Source organism: Penaeus monodon, chromosome 6 (genome assembly GCF_015228065.2).
Source record: "Penaeus monodon isolate SGIC_2016 chromosome 6, NSTDA_Pmon_1, whole genome shotgun sequence".
Taxonomy (NCBI): Eukaryota; Metazoa; Arthropoda; class Malacostraca; order Decapoda; family Penaeidae; genus Penaeus; species Penaeus monodon.
In genome coordinates, this window is record NC_051391.1 from 15,099,685 (window position 1) to 15,117,184 (window position 17,500).

The 17,500-nt window shown below is 48.9% G+C and overlaps 1 protein-coding gene across 2 annotated transcripts in view; it reads right to left on the reverse strand.

The window, feature by feature from the left end:
- Window positions 1–17,500, reverse strand: part of LOC119574258 (E3 ubiquitin-protein ligase SMURF1-like) — an 81,196-nt gene that overhangs the window by 51,633 nt on the left and 12,063 nt on the right. For both annotated transcript variants that reach the window (XM_037921417.1, XM_037921416.1), the window contains exon 2: window positions 3,962–4,000. In XM_037921417.1, coding sequence (XP_037777345.1) covers window positions 3,962–4,000 — 39 coding nt within the window. The remainder of the gene's footprint in view (window positions 1–3,961; window positions 4,001–17,500) is intronic.

Consider the following 17,500-nt stretch of genomic DNA (forward strand, 5'->3'; position numbering starts at 1 on the left):
ACTGAATTGAGGCTGACAAATAGACAAGATAGATAGACAGACATATTAAAGAGGACGAGAGCGAGCGAGCGAGCGAGAGAAAAGAAAGAAAGAGAAAGAAAAAAAAAGAGAGAGAGAGAGAGAGAGAGAGAGAGAGAGAGAGAGAGAGAGAGAGAGAGAGAGAGAGAGAGTCAGTCAAACAGACAGACAGACAGACAGAGACAGGCAGAGACAGGCAGGAGTGAGACGGAAAGAAAAGAAAGAGCGAAAGAGAGAGAGCGACCTGTAGTAACCCCCTCGGCCACGTCGCCACATGGTCTTCGTGCTCAACATCCCGCACAAGGACAAATAACCTCCTCATGTTATCATCAGGAGGCGATAATCATGGCGTCACCTCCTTATCCTCCCACTTGTCTCAGGATAACGTCACCAAGACGCCTGGCTGCTCGCGATGTACAAAAAATAACACAAAAGTAAAAAAAAAAAAAAAAGAAAGGTAAAAAATGAAGAAGAAAAAAAAACAGTCGTACCCAGCTCTGTGTCTGCCCGGCCTCGGTTACTTCAGGCTGAGGAGGTTGCGAAAGCCAGCAACATACGAGCAGGGGATAAAACGTTAAACACCCGTGTGTATATATAAGCAGCTGTTTTCGTGAGGCGTCCTCGAGCCTGAGAAGCCGAAGCCGCCGCTGCTGTCTCCTCTGCGAAGCGAAGCGTCGGCGGAGGCGGGAGACACGTATGGGATGTGGGTCAGGGAAGCACGGCTAAATGGCGCTGCAGTGACGAAGCACATCCAATGCGCGGCGCGGTTTTTAAACACCATTACAAGATCACGTCGCGACCGGTTGTTTCAGCGACGGCGGTGGATAACCCGTCGGCCGCGGGTGGGGAGGCAAGTCGGCGGCGGCGGCGGAGTGGCGGCGGCGCGGCGCTAGGCAAAGCTTCCTTCAGTGCCCGCTTGCCCGTGCGCATTGTTTACGGATCATGGCATGAGGAGGAAGTGACCGGCTCGCTCGAGGAGGAGGAGGAGGAGGAGGAGGAGGAGGAGGAGGAGGAGGAGGAGGAGGAGGAGGAGGAGGAGGAGGAGGAGGAGGAGGAGGAGGAGGAGGAGGAGGAGAAGAAGAAAACAGAAACAGATAGAGAAACAGAGAAAGACAAAAAATGAGAGAGAGAGAGAGAGAGAGAGAGAGAGAGAGAGAGAGAGAGAGAGAGAGAGAGAGAGAGAGAGAGAGAGAGAGGAGAGAGAGAGAAGAGAGAGAGAGAGAGGAGAGAGAGAGGAGAGAGAAAGAGAGAGAAGAGAGAGAGAAAAGGAGAGAAGAGAGGAGAAGAGAGAGAAAGAGAGAAAGGGAGGAGGAGGGAGGAGAGAGGAGGGAGGGAAGGGAGGGAGAAGGAGAGAGAGAAGAGGAGAAAGAGAGAGAGAGAGAAAGAGAGAGAAGAGAGAGAGAGAGAGAAAGAGAGAAACAGGAGAGAAAACAGGAGAAAACAAGAGAGAGGAAAGGGAGCAGAAAAAGAGGAACGGAGCGGGGGAAAAGGGAGTAGGAAACAGAGAAAAACAATAAGGAAAAAATGGAAACGAAAAGAAAAGCGTGAAAAAGTCAATATTTTTGCATCATCTTCCTCCCTCCTTCACCGCCGTCGCGTGAGCCGACTTTCCTTTCCCAGCCACGACCTTCAACGTCGAGGGCAAAATATCACACTCTCGGCCTCAGTCACTCATTCTCTCGAACTTTTTCGCCTGATAATGACTATCTTATCGATCGATCGGATAAGAAAACGTGATCTACATTCCGCGCTAAAAAAGCGTGCAAGTTTGTAACTTCGCCGTGGCTAAATCAGGCCATTAAGAGCGCGCACCCAAGGAAGAAAAAAGGCTGAAGGAAATGTGCCCCGGTCAGCCTCACACGCCCTACGTGTTTCGTTCAAAAAGTCACACTATCCATAATGGAATGCGTGTGGCGTGGGCGCGGGTAAGGCCTCGTGCACCGTGCACTGTGGGAACGAAAGGGGGATCGGTGGAGTCGTGTTAGTTAAGCATAGGTTGCAAGATGCAATAGCGCTGCGCACGGAACGAGTAAACAGCCTGCAGATGCGGCCGGAGGGTGTCGGGGAAGAGGCTCTGACGCTGTATCCCCGGGCGCCTCATTTTGCGATAACCCACTCTCTTATTAAAGGCCTTCGCGCTGTCCGAGGTAGGAGCATATTTGCTCCAGAAAACATTATATATATATATATATAATATATATATATATATATATATATATATATATATATATATATATATATATATATATATATATATTTATATATGTCCAAGACGTATTTCCCTTGGGTTGAGAACACCAAAATGACTGCATCTTGTCAGTGCACTCGGCCGGATGCAGTAAGAAGTTGTCATCCACCCGAACGAGGCGTCCTGGAGGCTCGGCGGCTAAACAAACACATTCAAATATTAAAGACTCCCCTCCTCTCCTCGGGTTTTCTCAGTCTCCTTCTTTATTACAATTGCTGGCTCTTCCCTCACCCTCGGCCTTTGGGGAGCGGGGAAGCGGGAAGAGGAGGTGTCTTGCAACAGCCCGTGAATGTGTAATCAAGGCGAATGAATGACTTACCGGTCTTCTCTTAAACACCTGAAAAGATGGGAGACAGGTCAACAGCCTCGGCTATTCAAATATAAATATGGAATCTAATTAGCAACACGCCCAGCCTTCCCTGGCTATTAAATCGAGATTGCTGGTGATGAAGGCACGGCGGCCGTGTGGCTTGATGCCGGTTCACCTTCTCGCAACTCGATACTTGCCTCGGCGATGGCCGGACAGAAAAAATCTTTATGGCAAGCACACTGGAAAGAGTTACGGCCACCTCGAACACGGGGGACTCCATTATCCACCATTACCTATCTCTTAAAATCTATCAAGATCCGTCATCAAGATACAAAGCTGACGAAGCCGTACCCCGACTTCACCAACAATGGACGCTCACCTAACGCGCGGCCGTCCTGGCACGGCGAGATGAATGAGCGACTAACGCTGTGCAGGCAAGAGGGCAGAGCCGGGTATTGTAGCTCACCCGCGCTCGCTGCACAACCGATAATTAACAGGATGCTACAACAGAGATGGGTGGCTACAGCGGGCAGCCACTGGTGGGTGCAGCTGCCGAGCTGGTACTAGCAGTCAGGGTCGCGCAAATTTTACAGCGGCGCATGTGGTGTGCTGGTAGTGGCGAGATTGGTAGTGACAGGTACTGCTGGTAAGGCAGCCAAGGCGGTGGTAAACTTGTTCGATGCCAAGTGGGAATATCAGACAAACTGTAGAAAGTAACATTGCTAACTCTGCTCGTACATTCTGTTCCCTAGGCATTTCTCTCCTTGTAACCTTAGTTCCTTGATGTTCATTTTCATGAGCCTCTAAACGACAACTCTAGACTCGCGTACCCAACCACTGCTCTATCCCTATCCGAATCCCTCTAACAAGACTCGCTAACACATCCTGTATATTATACTGCTATCTCGCTCTCGGTCGGTTTTAAAAGTAGATTCCCAACGTTCACGCTTTAGTTTCACATCTTTCATCTGCAATTAGTTCTCGTCCGTCTCTCGTACTCGTGCATACCTTTCATGAAGCTCAACATTTTTTTCATATCTTACTCCAGCAAAGTATCCGCCTACACATATTCCTACGATTAGAAGCACTTCTTACTCACCCACTCATCTCTTACTCACTTCTTACTCAACTTAAATCTACAACTCGCCTGTCTCCCTCTCTCATCTTTCGCTCGACCGTTACTTCTGGCCTCCACTGATTCTCCAATTCTTGCCGTCAGCCGATGGCATTTACCTAACATCTTTCCATAATCTAAAAAGTACTCCTCTGACCTACACCCTGTGGAAATACGCATTGCATTAATCCTGAGTCCGCGTGGCTATCGTTATCGACAGATCCACTCATCGTAATCCTGAGTCGGCGAGCCGCTCCAGCTTGATACTTACGGAAAAAATCCTTCTTGGACAGGTTCTTCGCGCACAGAACTGGAAAAGAAGAAAAAACAAAAGCATTAGTTACGTTACTCACCACATTCGATCGCTTTCAAGAGCGTGTAAACGTTAGGCCTACCGTGCAAGGAGGGAGGGAGGGAGGGGGAAGGGCGTGGGGACAGACAGGCGCCAGACGAGCCGGCAAGTCGAAGCAAAGGGGGTGGGGCTGTAACCGGGGTGTGGACTGGGAGCGGGGAGGGCCTCGGGGCAGGGAACGTCGGGCCTACCAACTTCCACCAAAGGAACACCGACGTCCAACAAAGGTGAAATTTGGGAGTGAACGAGGAAAGAAAGAGCTAGAATGATGACACAAATACCAAGCGGGCAATCGCATCACGTGAGAAAAGAAACAGAAAAAAAATACTGAGACAGAAAGCCCGACGAACCTGGGAACACACACGCGATACGAGGCGCCGTGTACCCAGGATTGACTTACGGGGAAATAATGCCGCCACGCGCTTCACGTATGTATGTGCATAAATCAATACGCTGGGAGACGGTCGATTTGGAGTGTGGAGGCGTCGGAGAGGAAACAAAGGCAAGGAGACTTGAGAGAGACCATTGGAAAGAGAGATCTAAAGGGAAATAAAAATTCATGAGTCGAGAAAGAGAGAGATGAAGGGCGAAGAGGGAAGAGGCACAGGAGAGAGAAAAGGGATGAATTAAGAGGGAAGGGAGAGAGGGCAGGGAAGGGAGAGAAGGAAGAGAGGGGAGAGTAGGAAGAGAGGGGAGAGTAGGGAGAGAGGCGAGATACCGGAGGAAGGGGAAGACGAAAGGAATGGAAAGAGAGAGAAAGGGAAATAAAGAAGAGGGAATAAGAGAAGGGGAGGGGGAGGAAGAGGGAGAGTGGAAAAGGAGAGGGAGAGAGTAAAATGAGAGGAAGAGGGAGAAGAAAAAGAGAGGGTAACTTCAAATAAGGAACCTAAATACACAGACTAACAGAGAACAGAAATAACAGCAGGATGATATACGCGGGAAGCCTCACCCAAAATTGTGTAGTTAAAAGGAACGATAAACGGCTGGCTACGGAAATGCCGAGGCCAGGATGAATACGAAACAAGAATGAACGCGAAACAAGGTTAAATGTGAAACTAGAATGAACGCGAAACAAGGATGAACGCGAAACACGGATGAACACGAAAAAAGGATGAACACGAAAAAAGGATGAACGCGAAACAAGGATGAAAGCGAAACATGGATAAACACGAAAAAAGGATGAATACGAAACAAGGATGTATACGAAACAAGAATGAATAAGAAACAAGGATGATGACTAGGGAACAAGGGAACTTGTCCTTCGAGAACCCGACTCCAAAACCAGCACTTGGCACCTCAGCCTAAAATGAATGGATAAACAAGTAAACAAAATAGATAGGTTAGACAGAGAAAGAGGATGATAGATAGATGGAGAGATAGGTAGAGATTTATAAAATAGACATACCACTGGCTAGAACAACGGGCGATTTGGCGCATCTAGGAATGTGTTATATGTGATGCTTGGCGTGGGTTTTGATGTTGTATGTGTACTGTGTGTGTGTGTGTGTGTGTGTGTGTGTGTGTGTGTGTGTGTGTGTGTGTGTGTGTGTGTGTGTGTGTGTGTGTGTGTGTGTGTGTGTGTGTGTGTGTGTGTGAGGAGAGAGAGAGAGAGAGAGAGAGAGAGAGAGAGAGAGAGAGAGAGAGAGAGAGAGAGAGAGAGAGAGAGAGAGAGAGAGAGAGAGAGAGAGAGAGAGAGAGAATGTGTGAAAGGTGTGAGAGAATGAATGAGTGAATGACTAAGTGAATGAATGAGTAAATGAATTAATGAATGAGTGAATGAATGGAAGAGAGAGAGAGAGAGAGGAGGAGTGAGTGAGTGAGTGAGTGAGTGAGTGAGTGAGTGAGTGAGTGAGTGAGTGAGTGAATGGGAGTGAATGGAGTGGGTAAAAGAGTGAATGGTGCATGCACGTATGGCAGTGCGTGTTTGCGCTAATTCCCCCTGCCACTGCGACGGCCCCACTCTGCCCATCCCTATACTTGGAAGAGGGGGAAGCAGGCGGTGTTTTGGTATAACAGCGTCGAGACACTGCCATTAACGGTGTCCTTGGGGCCGCCACAAACTGTACTTGACACAAGCGCTGCACCGCCAACACTCCCAACCACAACATGTTGACACGCCCACACTACATTAACCTTCGTAAAAAGTTTCGCTTATTTTCTGACCGCGGTCTTCTGGTCGGGTCGCCAGAAGGCAGCGCGGCGGGCCATACAGGCGGATCTGAATTACTTTTGAACTCCCTGACACCATAAAATATCAACACATCAATAGAGGTCTTGAAGTGCCGGTCGCGACGCACGCATTCGCCCAGAAATGCCACGGATAAGAGTGGAGATTAGAAGCTGCGAAAACAAACAACTCAAAACTTGGCTGTGTGAGAGTTTGTTACATTGCCTCCCTCTACAACTACGCCGCTGTATGTTCTCTTGTCTACTATAACGGTATATGCTTCGTCTTCACCCGCTCACCCGATCAACTGGTCACTCACCAGCCTAATGTAAGACTATCCTTGAGCTCTGTTCTTGCACTTTGATCTGGCACAACTGAACTTCACAGAAACCCGCTGTGTGATTTGATACACTTTCCGTTATGTTGCATATCGAATCCAAAAAATAGCGCGGCGCATTTAAAATAATTTGCGAAAAGCTATCTGAAATGTTGCGAGTGCAATGCTACTGGCAGTGTGATCAAATCAGTCAGGTAATAATGCTTGGGTCGAACAGACTGACCTTGGCAGCCCCCATCCCTCCTCTCCACTGCCACTGGCTGGACGCACCATGTACTCCTTCCCTTGAAACAGCACACCAGATCCACAGCGGCCTGGTCGAAGCAACAAAACATGCAGCCGCGTATCTCCGCCATTCGTGTCGCCCCGTGGAGATTTACTGTCCCTCCGGCACCTCTAATCAGCGCAATAAATTTCCCATCATTATTTTCACAAATCAATACTTATCTATACGTCTCCCTTGTGGATCGTTGCACTTACTGTGTCTGCCAATGAGTCTGTCCCCTTGACTTGTCTGTCTGCTTTAGCTACTTGATGCCTGACTGGCTAGCTATCTCTGTCCTCGTAGACTATGTATCTTCTTGGTCACGATTCGGCCTGTGTCTATCTCCCGATGTTCGTAATCTGACCCTCTTTTCGATAGCCGCCCGTTGGCTTGTTCAGCTGTCAAGACATCGCGCACGGCCGACCTGGTACCGTGACCAAAGAAATCGGCCCATGATAGCGAGCAGCGTGCGTCCTACGTGCAGGACAAGGGACGCGCTCGATTCGATACCCGTTGATACAGTGCGCTGCCGTGTCACTAGACTATGGTGGTGTCGGATGGCGGATACACTACACCACCATCGCTCACCACAACACATCTCCACTACGCCATGGGCCTGCTCCGCGACCACGCAATCATCGCGAAAGGTAAACATCGGGTCGCAGTGAAAAAGATGCGTATTATAAATAATCAAAGCAGATTGTCATACAACCCCCCTGCTCGCCCTTCCAAACCAGTTCTCCTCCCAGCTGGTAGCAACTATTCTCCTTGATTCCTTCCGTACTTCCCCCGGTTCCTCCTGCATCTGCACAGCGCCCTCTCTATTGTATCCCCCAATTCGCCACCCTCGCTCCTATGATCAGTCTAATCATCCCTTCGCCCCCCAACCCCACCCCAACCCTCCTACCAACACGCCCCCGCTACAACCCCACCCCCGTCTACATCCCTGATCTTCACAACATGTAGCGCCGTTGGTCATTTCCCGAGGAATGTGAGACAACAACACTGAGGCTCAGACAAAGGGAAGGGGTGGTTATGGAGGGGGGGGGGCAGAGGCCGCAAACAAGAGAATCAAAGGTTTTCGCGTCTGGCGGGAGGGGCGAGGAGGGGAGAAAGGAGAGGGGGAGCTACTCCACCCGACCTTCAATTTATCTATCGTCTCCTCATTACCGTCTGTAAAAAGCTATTTGTGAAGTGATTGATATAGGTAGGGGTAATGTCAGTAGTCAGAGCACAAAAGCTGCGATGTGGTGGGCCAAGCTATGGCAGAGGCTTCCTATACTTATCTTATTTCTGTCATACATCTGCAGATCGTAGGCTCAAGAAACAGCCATGGGCCTGTGGCGGATCAAGGCGATTACGCTGCAGAGGATCGCAGAACATGGCACAGCTGTGAACAATATGTTGCAGCGCGAATGGCCCGCAGATGAAGCACCGCCAGACTAAGTTGGTCCAGCAAAGCACACGTGGGCCAAGGACCGACTTACAGATATTGGAAGGAGCCATGATAAACGAGGACTATTCCACAGGAGAGGAGGAGGAGGAGGAGGAGGAGGAGGAGGAGGAGGAGGAGGAGGAGGAGGAGGAGGAGGAGGACGAGGAGGAGGAGGAGAGGAGGAGGAGGAGGAGGAGGACGAGGAGGAGGAGGAGGACGAGGAGGAGGAGGAGGAAGAGGAGGAGGAGGAGGAGGGGGAGGAGGAGATGGAGGAGGAGGAAGAGTGGGAAGACGGCGGCCTGCAGGCGTGGCCCAGCGGCCGACGAGCGATGGGTGAGGATTAGAATAACAAAGCGGGTGTTAAGGTGAATTACTCGGCCACTTAGACGACCTGTGACACCTGCCTGAACACCATTCACAGATCTCTACACTAATATGCCCCGCCGGATAACAAGCGCTAGAGCCGAGCGGGTCAGTCACAGCACAACACCACCAATGAAAGTAATTAAGACTGATCATCACACGATATATTTAGCTGTCCACAACGCCCTCCCCTCAACTGATAAACTTCCTTGGTAGAACTAAATAAACTGTCAGGGGCATTTTCTCGTCGCATTCATAAGACCAAATAGAAAATAAAAGAAGCCAAGAAAACCCTGGCACAGATGATCTACAACTGTGAACCGACATGAGACCCGACTCGTGAGTCATCCCCCCCCCCCTCCATCTCCGACACGCCGCCGCCACAGCCAGACTCACCCATCTTAAAACCTCCTCTCCTCCCCGCCCGCCCGCCCCCCTCCCCCACTCCCGCCCCACTCTCCCCCCCCCTCGCTCTCACCCCTCTCTCCCCTCCTCCGTCCATCAACCCTCCTCGTCCTTTCTTCCTCCTTCTTCCCCGAGAACATTAGTACTTGCCTTTTTTTTTCTTTCCGACGATCCCATAAATGTATTATTTTGGGGGCAATATTTGACCTCACGCTAACCTAGAACCCCGCTGTTACTCAGTGTAGCCTGATAACAATGCCTGTTAAGGATGGCACCCACTAACATTAAATTTAGTAATGACTCATTTAACATGATAAATGGCGGTGAGTAAGTAACATCAACACAGACATGTCTACATCTAACTCCATTCCATCCAATTCACACCAGCATCAAAGCAGCCCTACACGGTCCGGGTCAGCACGGAATAAATAACACTTAGGAACTATTGAAACAGAACCAAGGACGCCAGAAGTGTTTCCTAAGAGAACAGATCCTAACATCACAAAGTACTACAGACCGTCTCTATCAGGCAACACTTCCTATACAAGACACGAGCCCAACTTCTAAGGCCTTCTTCAGCCACTCCTACAGTTTCTTATACACATACCCGGGACCTTCGCCTAGCGCTCCTCCCCCTCCCCAGCTACCATCATAATCATCATCATCATACGCCAGAAGTAACAAGTTCTGGGGATCCAATCAACTCATGAAGCCCGAGGAAAAAAACATTCATGGCGTCCCAAACATCATACCGTGACGAACCCAGCAACAACGTCGAGTTTCTTTTTGTGTTCGTGGTACCTCGAATGTCACGCCGGGAAAAAATACAACAGCATGCCCCCCGTGTGCCAATGGTCAGAATCCCTTCCCGATTTCTCGCGGGTTTCCAGAGCGCTTCTTGTGATCTGTAGTTAATTATCACTTCGTTCTCTATCACCGCCGGAGGCAAATTCGCCCTTCTGGCCACGCGGGGCAAGGGCGAAGATGCGCGGCGCCGCTGAGGCTTTTCAGGGCAGAGGACCCTGAGCTTTATGGACGCGCGAGATGGGTCGGCGAGGCCCTAATTACAGCAGTCCAGCACCAGACTCGGCATTTGAGTGTGAATGTCAAGAGCTCTCAGAGTCACTTGCTCTTCCCCTGAACTTTTTCTTTGTTGCCACTGCTATCGGAACATAAACAATTATAAGTACGAAGGCTCCGGTGCAGCGAGCACGCAGCTGCCAATTATTAAGTTAATCAGATTTATATATGCGCTATCAAGAGTTTCTCTCATCATTAGAGGAAGACTCGCATCAAATGTTCTACAGCTGTGGCATCATCCTTTACACAGTTGATCAGGCGCCAGCTTATTCCAGCTTGTGCACATGGCCAAAAAGCTCATTTCCCATGAAAAACGGACAACCCATGAATGTTCCGTTTATCAGTTCCCATGCCATAAGTTCTCACCTAAAAGCACGTTTTTTTTCCTCCAAACTGACGTACCCTGTACTTTAGAGAGGTAACAGGTCCAGTCACCTGAAATGTGAATAAACTTTGCTAGTTTTTTTTACGAAGTTATTCTTCGGAAAATGAAGTTCCTTCCTTGTGTCGGCCACCAAAACGACCTCTTCCAAACCCCAGCCAAATGATGTACTTGACAATTTCTAGCGAAATATCGGTTGAGAGACACAGATTGTCGGAATGATAGCGCAGCGGTGCGTGACCTGACCCTCTGTGGGGCATGTGACCGCACTTCTACCCTCACCCAAATCTCCGCCCAGAAACCCCTTTACAGTGAATCTTCCCTGTCACTTGACCCTGCTCGTCACTTCGTCTCCACTAACCTCTGTCAAACCTACACCGAAACAAAAAATGGAGCAGTCATCGTCCCCCTGTACCGTACACAGAACGAAGCCTACACCGGAAAAGGCTGCGGTTGAGATGCTAACAACTACAAAGAGTACATCCTAAGAAGCCTCCTCTGCTGCTACACATTTCCTTCTTTTCACGCAACTATAACGGGCAACTCGCTTGGGCAAACAACAAATTATCTAATTCCCTTGGTGCCTCAATGTAGATGTTCGTCTTAGAATGGGGTTTTCAGCCGCAGAGTAACTTTTCAGATACATAAAAGAAAATCTACTTCACACACGCAGAACCTTTCACCTGACACTAAACATCCCTTAAGCTCACTGTGTACATCCCCCCTCCCCCCCTGCCCCGTCAACGCACTTTACCCTTCTCGCCCGTCCCAGGCCGACCCTGGTTGACCCGCGTGACCCCCATGCCCCTTGCCCGGCCGAGGGAGCTCATATTCGACACCCAACATGACGCGAACCGGGACGAGAAAAACCGTCCCCTCATCAGAGACCGAGGATTACCCTCCGTGACGTCACTCAGTCCTCCTCGCTGACCACCGCTGACACCTCCACTCAACCATACCAGGAACGCCCTCAAATGACACCCCGGTCGCCCTCGCACGGCATCCCCGCATCGTCAAATTGTCAACAACAACAGACCCTTTGTGCGAGTCTCGCCATCTGGCCACGTCTGATGCTGACCCGACGTGACCTTTCTTCCTAAACACTGACTGCATAATGTGCAACTCGAGACCTTCACACACTGCATTTTCAAACATGTGTTTGTAATATCTATCTACAAAATACATATACATACATATATATAAATACGTACATATACATACATACATTATATGTGTGTGTATGTGTATGTATGTATGTATGTATGTATGTATGTATGCATGTATGTATGTGTGTGTGTGTGTGTTGTGTGTGTGTGTGTGTGTGTGTGTGTGTGTGTGTGTGTGTGTGTGTGTGTGTGTGTGTGTGTGTGTGTGTGTGTGTGTGTGTGTGTGTGTGTGTGTGTGTGTGTGTGTGTGTGTGTATACATGTATATGTATATATATATATATATATATAAAATATATATATATATATATATATATATATATATATATAATGTTTGTGTATATATGTGTATATATATATATATATATATATATATATATATATATATATATATGTATGTATATATATATATATATATATGTATATATATATATATATATGTATATATATATATATATATTTTTTTTTTTTTTAACGGTAGGTTCATGTCTGAGCCGCCGTGGTCACAGCACGATATTTAATTGTAGTTTTCATGTTGTGATGCTCTTGGAGTGAGTGCGTGGTAGAGTCCCCAGTTCCTTTCCACGGAGAGTGCCGGTGTTACCTTTTTTTTTTTTTTTTTTTTTTTTTTAGGTAATCATTCCCTCTATTTTATCCGGACTTGGGACCAGCACTGACTTGGCCTGGCTTGGCCACCCAGTGGCTTAGGTAGGCAATCAAGGTGAAGTTCCCTGCCCAAGGGAACAACGCCCCGGCCGGTGACTCGAACGCTCGAACTTAGATTGCCGTCGTGACAGTCTTGAGTCCGACGCTCTAACCATTCGGCCACCGCGGCCTTGGCGATCATGGGCCTCCATGATTTTTCTTGGCAATTTAGAGCGGTGGTTTGCTATTGCCTTCCGCCCGGTGTTTTTTTTGTTTTCCCCGTATTTCCCTGTATTCACCCGGCACTGACTTGGGCTGGCTTGGCCACCCAGTGGCTAGGCAGGCAATCGAGGTGAAGTTCCTTGCCCATGGGAAACAACGCGCCGGCCTGGTGACTCGAACCCTCGAACTCAGATTACCGTCGTGACAGTCTTGAGTCCGACGCTCTAACCATTCGGCCACCGCGTCCCCATATGTATATATATATGTATGTATATATATATATATATATATATATATATATATATATATATATATATATATATATATATAACATCCACACCGTGACTCCTCGGCATCAAAAATAAATTCGATCCGGAAACTGGTAAAGGTTAGCGTGACTTCCCCATCGGTGGCGGACAACGTCACCTTCATGCTGCTCCAACCCAATACACAAACCCGCCACCACCCACACCCGTCCTGCAACGCCGAAGAAAAGCCTGCTGAAATGCACGCGGAAGCAACCCTTGGAGATATAACTGATGTAAATAAGACAGTTCTCCTTATTTAAAAAACGGGTACAGCCTAAATAGCAATGCATACTTCGTGAAGACAACGATAATTGCACAATCAACAATAAGCCAACATACGCATAAAAACCTCGTCTCATTGTAACAATAAGCAACACAGCCTCAATTACTCGAAAGTCAACCTGGGGATGCGCCACACCGCCCCCACAGAGACATTTCGGGGCACGGCACACGGCAGCGAGGTAAGCATCTCACAAAATCGTGGACATTGTTACATCGGTCGAGTTTTACAGATTTTTCTCAAGGTATCTACTTTATGCAACCCTACCGCATAAAAAAACTGTCGCTACCTACAATCCCATCATATCGTGTGTGTTAGAAGATGAGTATGTAAGAATAATCGAACGAACAAACAAACAAATACACACACACACACGCACATACACATACACATATACATATACATATACATATACATATACATATACATATACATATACATACACATACACATACACATATACATATACATACACATACACATACACACACACATACACACACACACACACACACACACAGAGTGAGTGAGTGAGTGAGTGAGTGAGTGAGTGAGTGAGTGAGTGAGTGAGTGAGTGAGTGAGTGAGTGAGTGTGTGTGTGTATGTGTGTTTCGTGTGAACCACTAAGCATGTATGCACGAGCGAATGCGTGCCTGAGTGCCTGCATGTAAAACACGATCAATTTTATATCTTGACAGAAGACACAAGAAGCGCAGGTAAAGCCGAGAAAGCTGCGACGCCAAAGCACGCGCACGAATACAGAATATCGGGCAACTCGTCCGCACATCGCAGCCTGTCTTCCTGGTTTTCTGGTCGACGTGATGCATACAGCTCGACCTGCGTGTGGTAAGAAGCCTGAGGATACACGCTACTGAGTATCACAATAAGCTAATCTCTCCTGCAAAGGCCTCCGACGGAAAGGATAGCTGGCCCTTCCCTCAGTTCGTAATACAGGGGCGATGCCAAACATTCGCGGAAGGGCATCATTCGACGTTAATATGGAGTACGTGGCCGGGGCAGCAGTGACGTCAGAAATATTGCAACAATGGCAGCATACATGTGGCCTGAAAAAGTGTTGATGCCCGTCTGAGCGCCTCGCGTGGTCGGCGACGCGGGTGTGGCCTCAAGATGGAAGGAAGTTTGACAGCACTCGGCCGCCGTATCTCCCTCGCCACATTCCCTGGAGGTAATAAAGTTCCATTCAAACTTGTTTTCTGAGTGCCTTACCCGCCCTCTCGCCCTCCCGACCGCTCCGCCATCACCTGCTGCCCTCACCCATCGCAGGCTATCGACACACCCACACGCAACCACCTCGACGCCCAAAAAACGTCGTTTTCTCGCCAGTTGCACCACGCCGAGTGAGACCACAACTTTGCCAATTACAAAAAGTGGGCTTGCTGAGTTACCATACTCCCCAAGCCTATTCCCAACTCATCCACTATTCACACCAGCCAAGAATCCTGCCGAGCCTCCGAATCCACACGAATCCACTACAAATCCGTCCTCTCACCCTTCGTTAGCACGTTTCCCCCTCCTGTATCTCAACCCGCGTCGCCTCGAACCCCGCCCTCGCCGCGTCCCCTGGATTTTAAAGCGGTCAGTCACGCACATGAGGAAGAAATATGCACGGGAATACATCACACGCTCCTCCACCGCCGTCGTCGCAATTCCGGGTCCACTTTACGAGGAGGCGAGGGGGCCAGTCGGCGGCTGGGAGCAAATGTGATGACGGCTCTGACGCACGCGTTCGATTGTTACTCAAAGATTAGGAAAGCCAAAGTTACAGGCGAGCCTCTGCTTATTCATCTTGCACTTTTAGCGATTACGGCGGACTTCACGCTACTGCAGGCCGCTGCGGACCCACCCACTAACTCTTACACCTGTATGTTCTCTGCCTGACTGCCAGTCTGCATGCTTGTTTGTTATCTCTTCGCAATAGTACTGGCCGTCCACCTGTCTTTCTCTGCCTGTCTGTCTGTATTCGACTGTTTGTCTGTCTGTTGCCTGTGGTCTCTGTGTCTATGCCTCTGTCCCTTTCTCTGTCTCTATGCTTCTGTCTCTATGTCTGACTATGCCTCTCTCCCTTTCTGTCCCTGTCTGTGTATACGTCTGTCTCTGTCTCTATGTCTATGTCTATGTCTGTCTGTTTATTCACGTGCCTGTATTTCTCTGTTTATTCACGTGCCTGTATTTCTCTGTTTATTCACCTGTTTGTGTCTGTCTGCATGTGCGCTTGTCTGTCTGTATGGCCGTATGTTTACCAGTATCTTGCTTGGCTGTCTGTTCTGTCTGTTTCTCTCAGTCTTGTCTCAAAATCAGCAGGATCGTATGCGTGCCTAGGTTTGTCTGTCTGTATGTATCTGAATAATCTTTCACCAAAAATAAAAATATGTATATGAACTAACAGCTATTAAAACACAAAAACTTAGAAACCGCAACTATGAAACTAAAAAAAAAATCGAAAACAAAAAATAAAAGAGATCGAGCAAAACTTTTAACCGACGAGCTCGTGAACCGAAGCTCCAACCAGAGATCGCCCGTCTGAACCACAAGCAAAATTGAAACCCCAATTGTTGGCGAGATTAATATCCCACGATAAGGACCTCGGCCAACTGAAGAGCTTATTTCCTGACGCTTCTGTGGAGGAATTGGTTGCCATCCATGGTGCACAGAGGGTAGTCAAGGGAGGGGGAAGGGGGTAAGGGAGGAAGAGGGTAGAAGAGGATGGATGGAGAGGTGGGAGGGGTAGAAAAGGAAGGAGGGAGAGGGAGAAGGGGTGGGAGAAAAGGATGGAGGGGACGGACATGAGAGGATGGGGGAGGGGGGAAAGGATGGAAGGGAGGGGGAGGGGGAAAGGATGGAAGGGAGGGGGAGGGGGATAGGATGGATGGGAGGGGGAGGGGGAAAGGATGGAAGGGAGGGGAGGAGGAGAGGATAGAAGGGAGGGGGGGAGGAGGAAAGGATGGAAATGGGGATAGCATAGAGAGGAGAGGGGAAAGAGGAAGGGAGATGAAGAAGAAGAAAAGAGAAGAGGAGGTGTGGAGGGGGGGGTGGAGGCAAAGGAATACTTGATAGCGATCGCATGAATCTTAGAAGGATGTGCAGCTCATCTTACCGAGGGCAGAAACCTCGATGACCTCGGAAATAAGTGTATGAAGGCCGTTACAATGCAATGAATGGAGAATTGAGGGGAAGGTAAATGGATGATTTTTTTAAAGCGAAAGTTGCGGCAAGAAAACTAGAAAAAAACGTTACGAGGGGAGACCAGGTGGGTATATCAATTCATTAGTATTATCATGATACCCACATTTATCATATCATCTCGGTTAGTCTAATCATCAACGAGTTCCATAGAATACGCGTGAAGAATTATATATACAAGCCCAGAGCTAATGCAGAAGGAGAAGATATTGCTCCTCCAACGTCGAGTTTTAACGGCATTTACGGTACGGTGTGTGCACGTCGAAAGGGAAGAGACAGTGGCCGAAACGGGGCTTTGTGGAGCGGCGACAGAAACGGTAGAAAGCGAAAATGACAAGAAGATTTACGAGCGCGGTTGGTCTTGAGCCGGTAACAGAGGGAAAGGAGTAGGGGTAGAGAGGCAATGGGAATAATAAGCGGGAATGGGGAGGGTACCGTACAAGAACAAGGGTGGGGAATAAGGGAAGAGAAAAAAACACAGGAGAGAAGGGTGCAGGAGAAAAGAGATAATGCTTATGGAAGAGGAAATCCGAAGCACAGGAGACATCAAAAGGAGAGCAGGAAGGAAGGATAGGGAGAGAGGGAGGGAGAGAAGGGAGGGAGAGAGAGAGGGAGAGAGAGAGGGAGAGAGAGAGGGAGAGAGAGAGAGGGAAGGAGAGAGGGAGGGAGGAAGGGATGAGGGAAGGGAGGCAGGGAGAGTGGGAACGAGGGAGAGGGTGAGGGACGGAGGGGGAGACGGATGGAGAGAGGGAGGGAGAGAGGGAGGGAGAGAGGGAGGGAGAGCAGGAGAGGAAAGAAGGGGAGGTTGGCGGGTTGGTTTTTGTGCGAAGTGAATGCAGGTCGGCCGACACAGCCACCTGTGCACAGCTCACGCACCCAGTACAAGGACCTGTGCAGGAGACCGAGCGTGGCGGGTCTCCTCGCCACTAACATCTGTCCTATTTGCTATGACCAGGGCTTTGACCGATGTCCCGATGGCTCTGCGGAGGCTGACAGAGCGAAACTTCAATTAATGTTAGCTTACTTATACCCGCACAGTCGCCAACACTGCGGGCCGCGTTCGTGCCCACAAAATTCGGGCTGGACTCGCACAGTCCTTCGATATTCTAAATTCGGCTCGAGACAACTTTCGCAAAGATGAAAAGCCATTCTTATAAATTGGGGGGGCGGAAATGGAACTCCGAGTCCCTTTTCGGTCTTCTT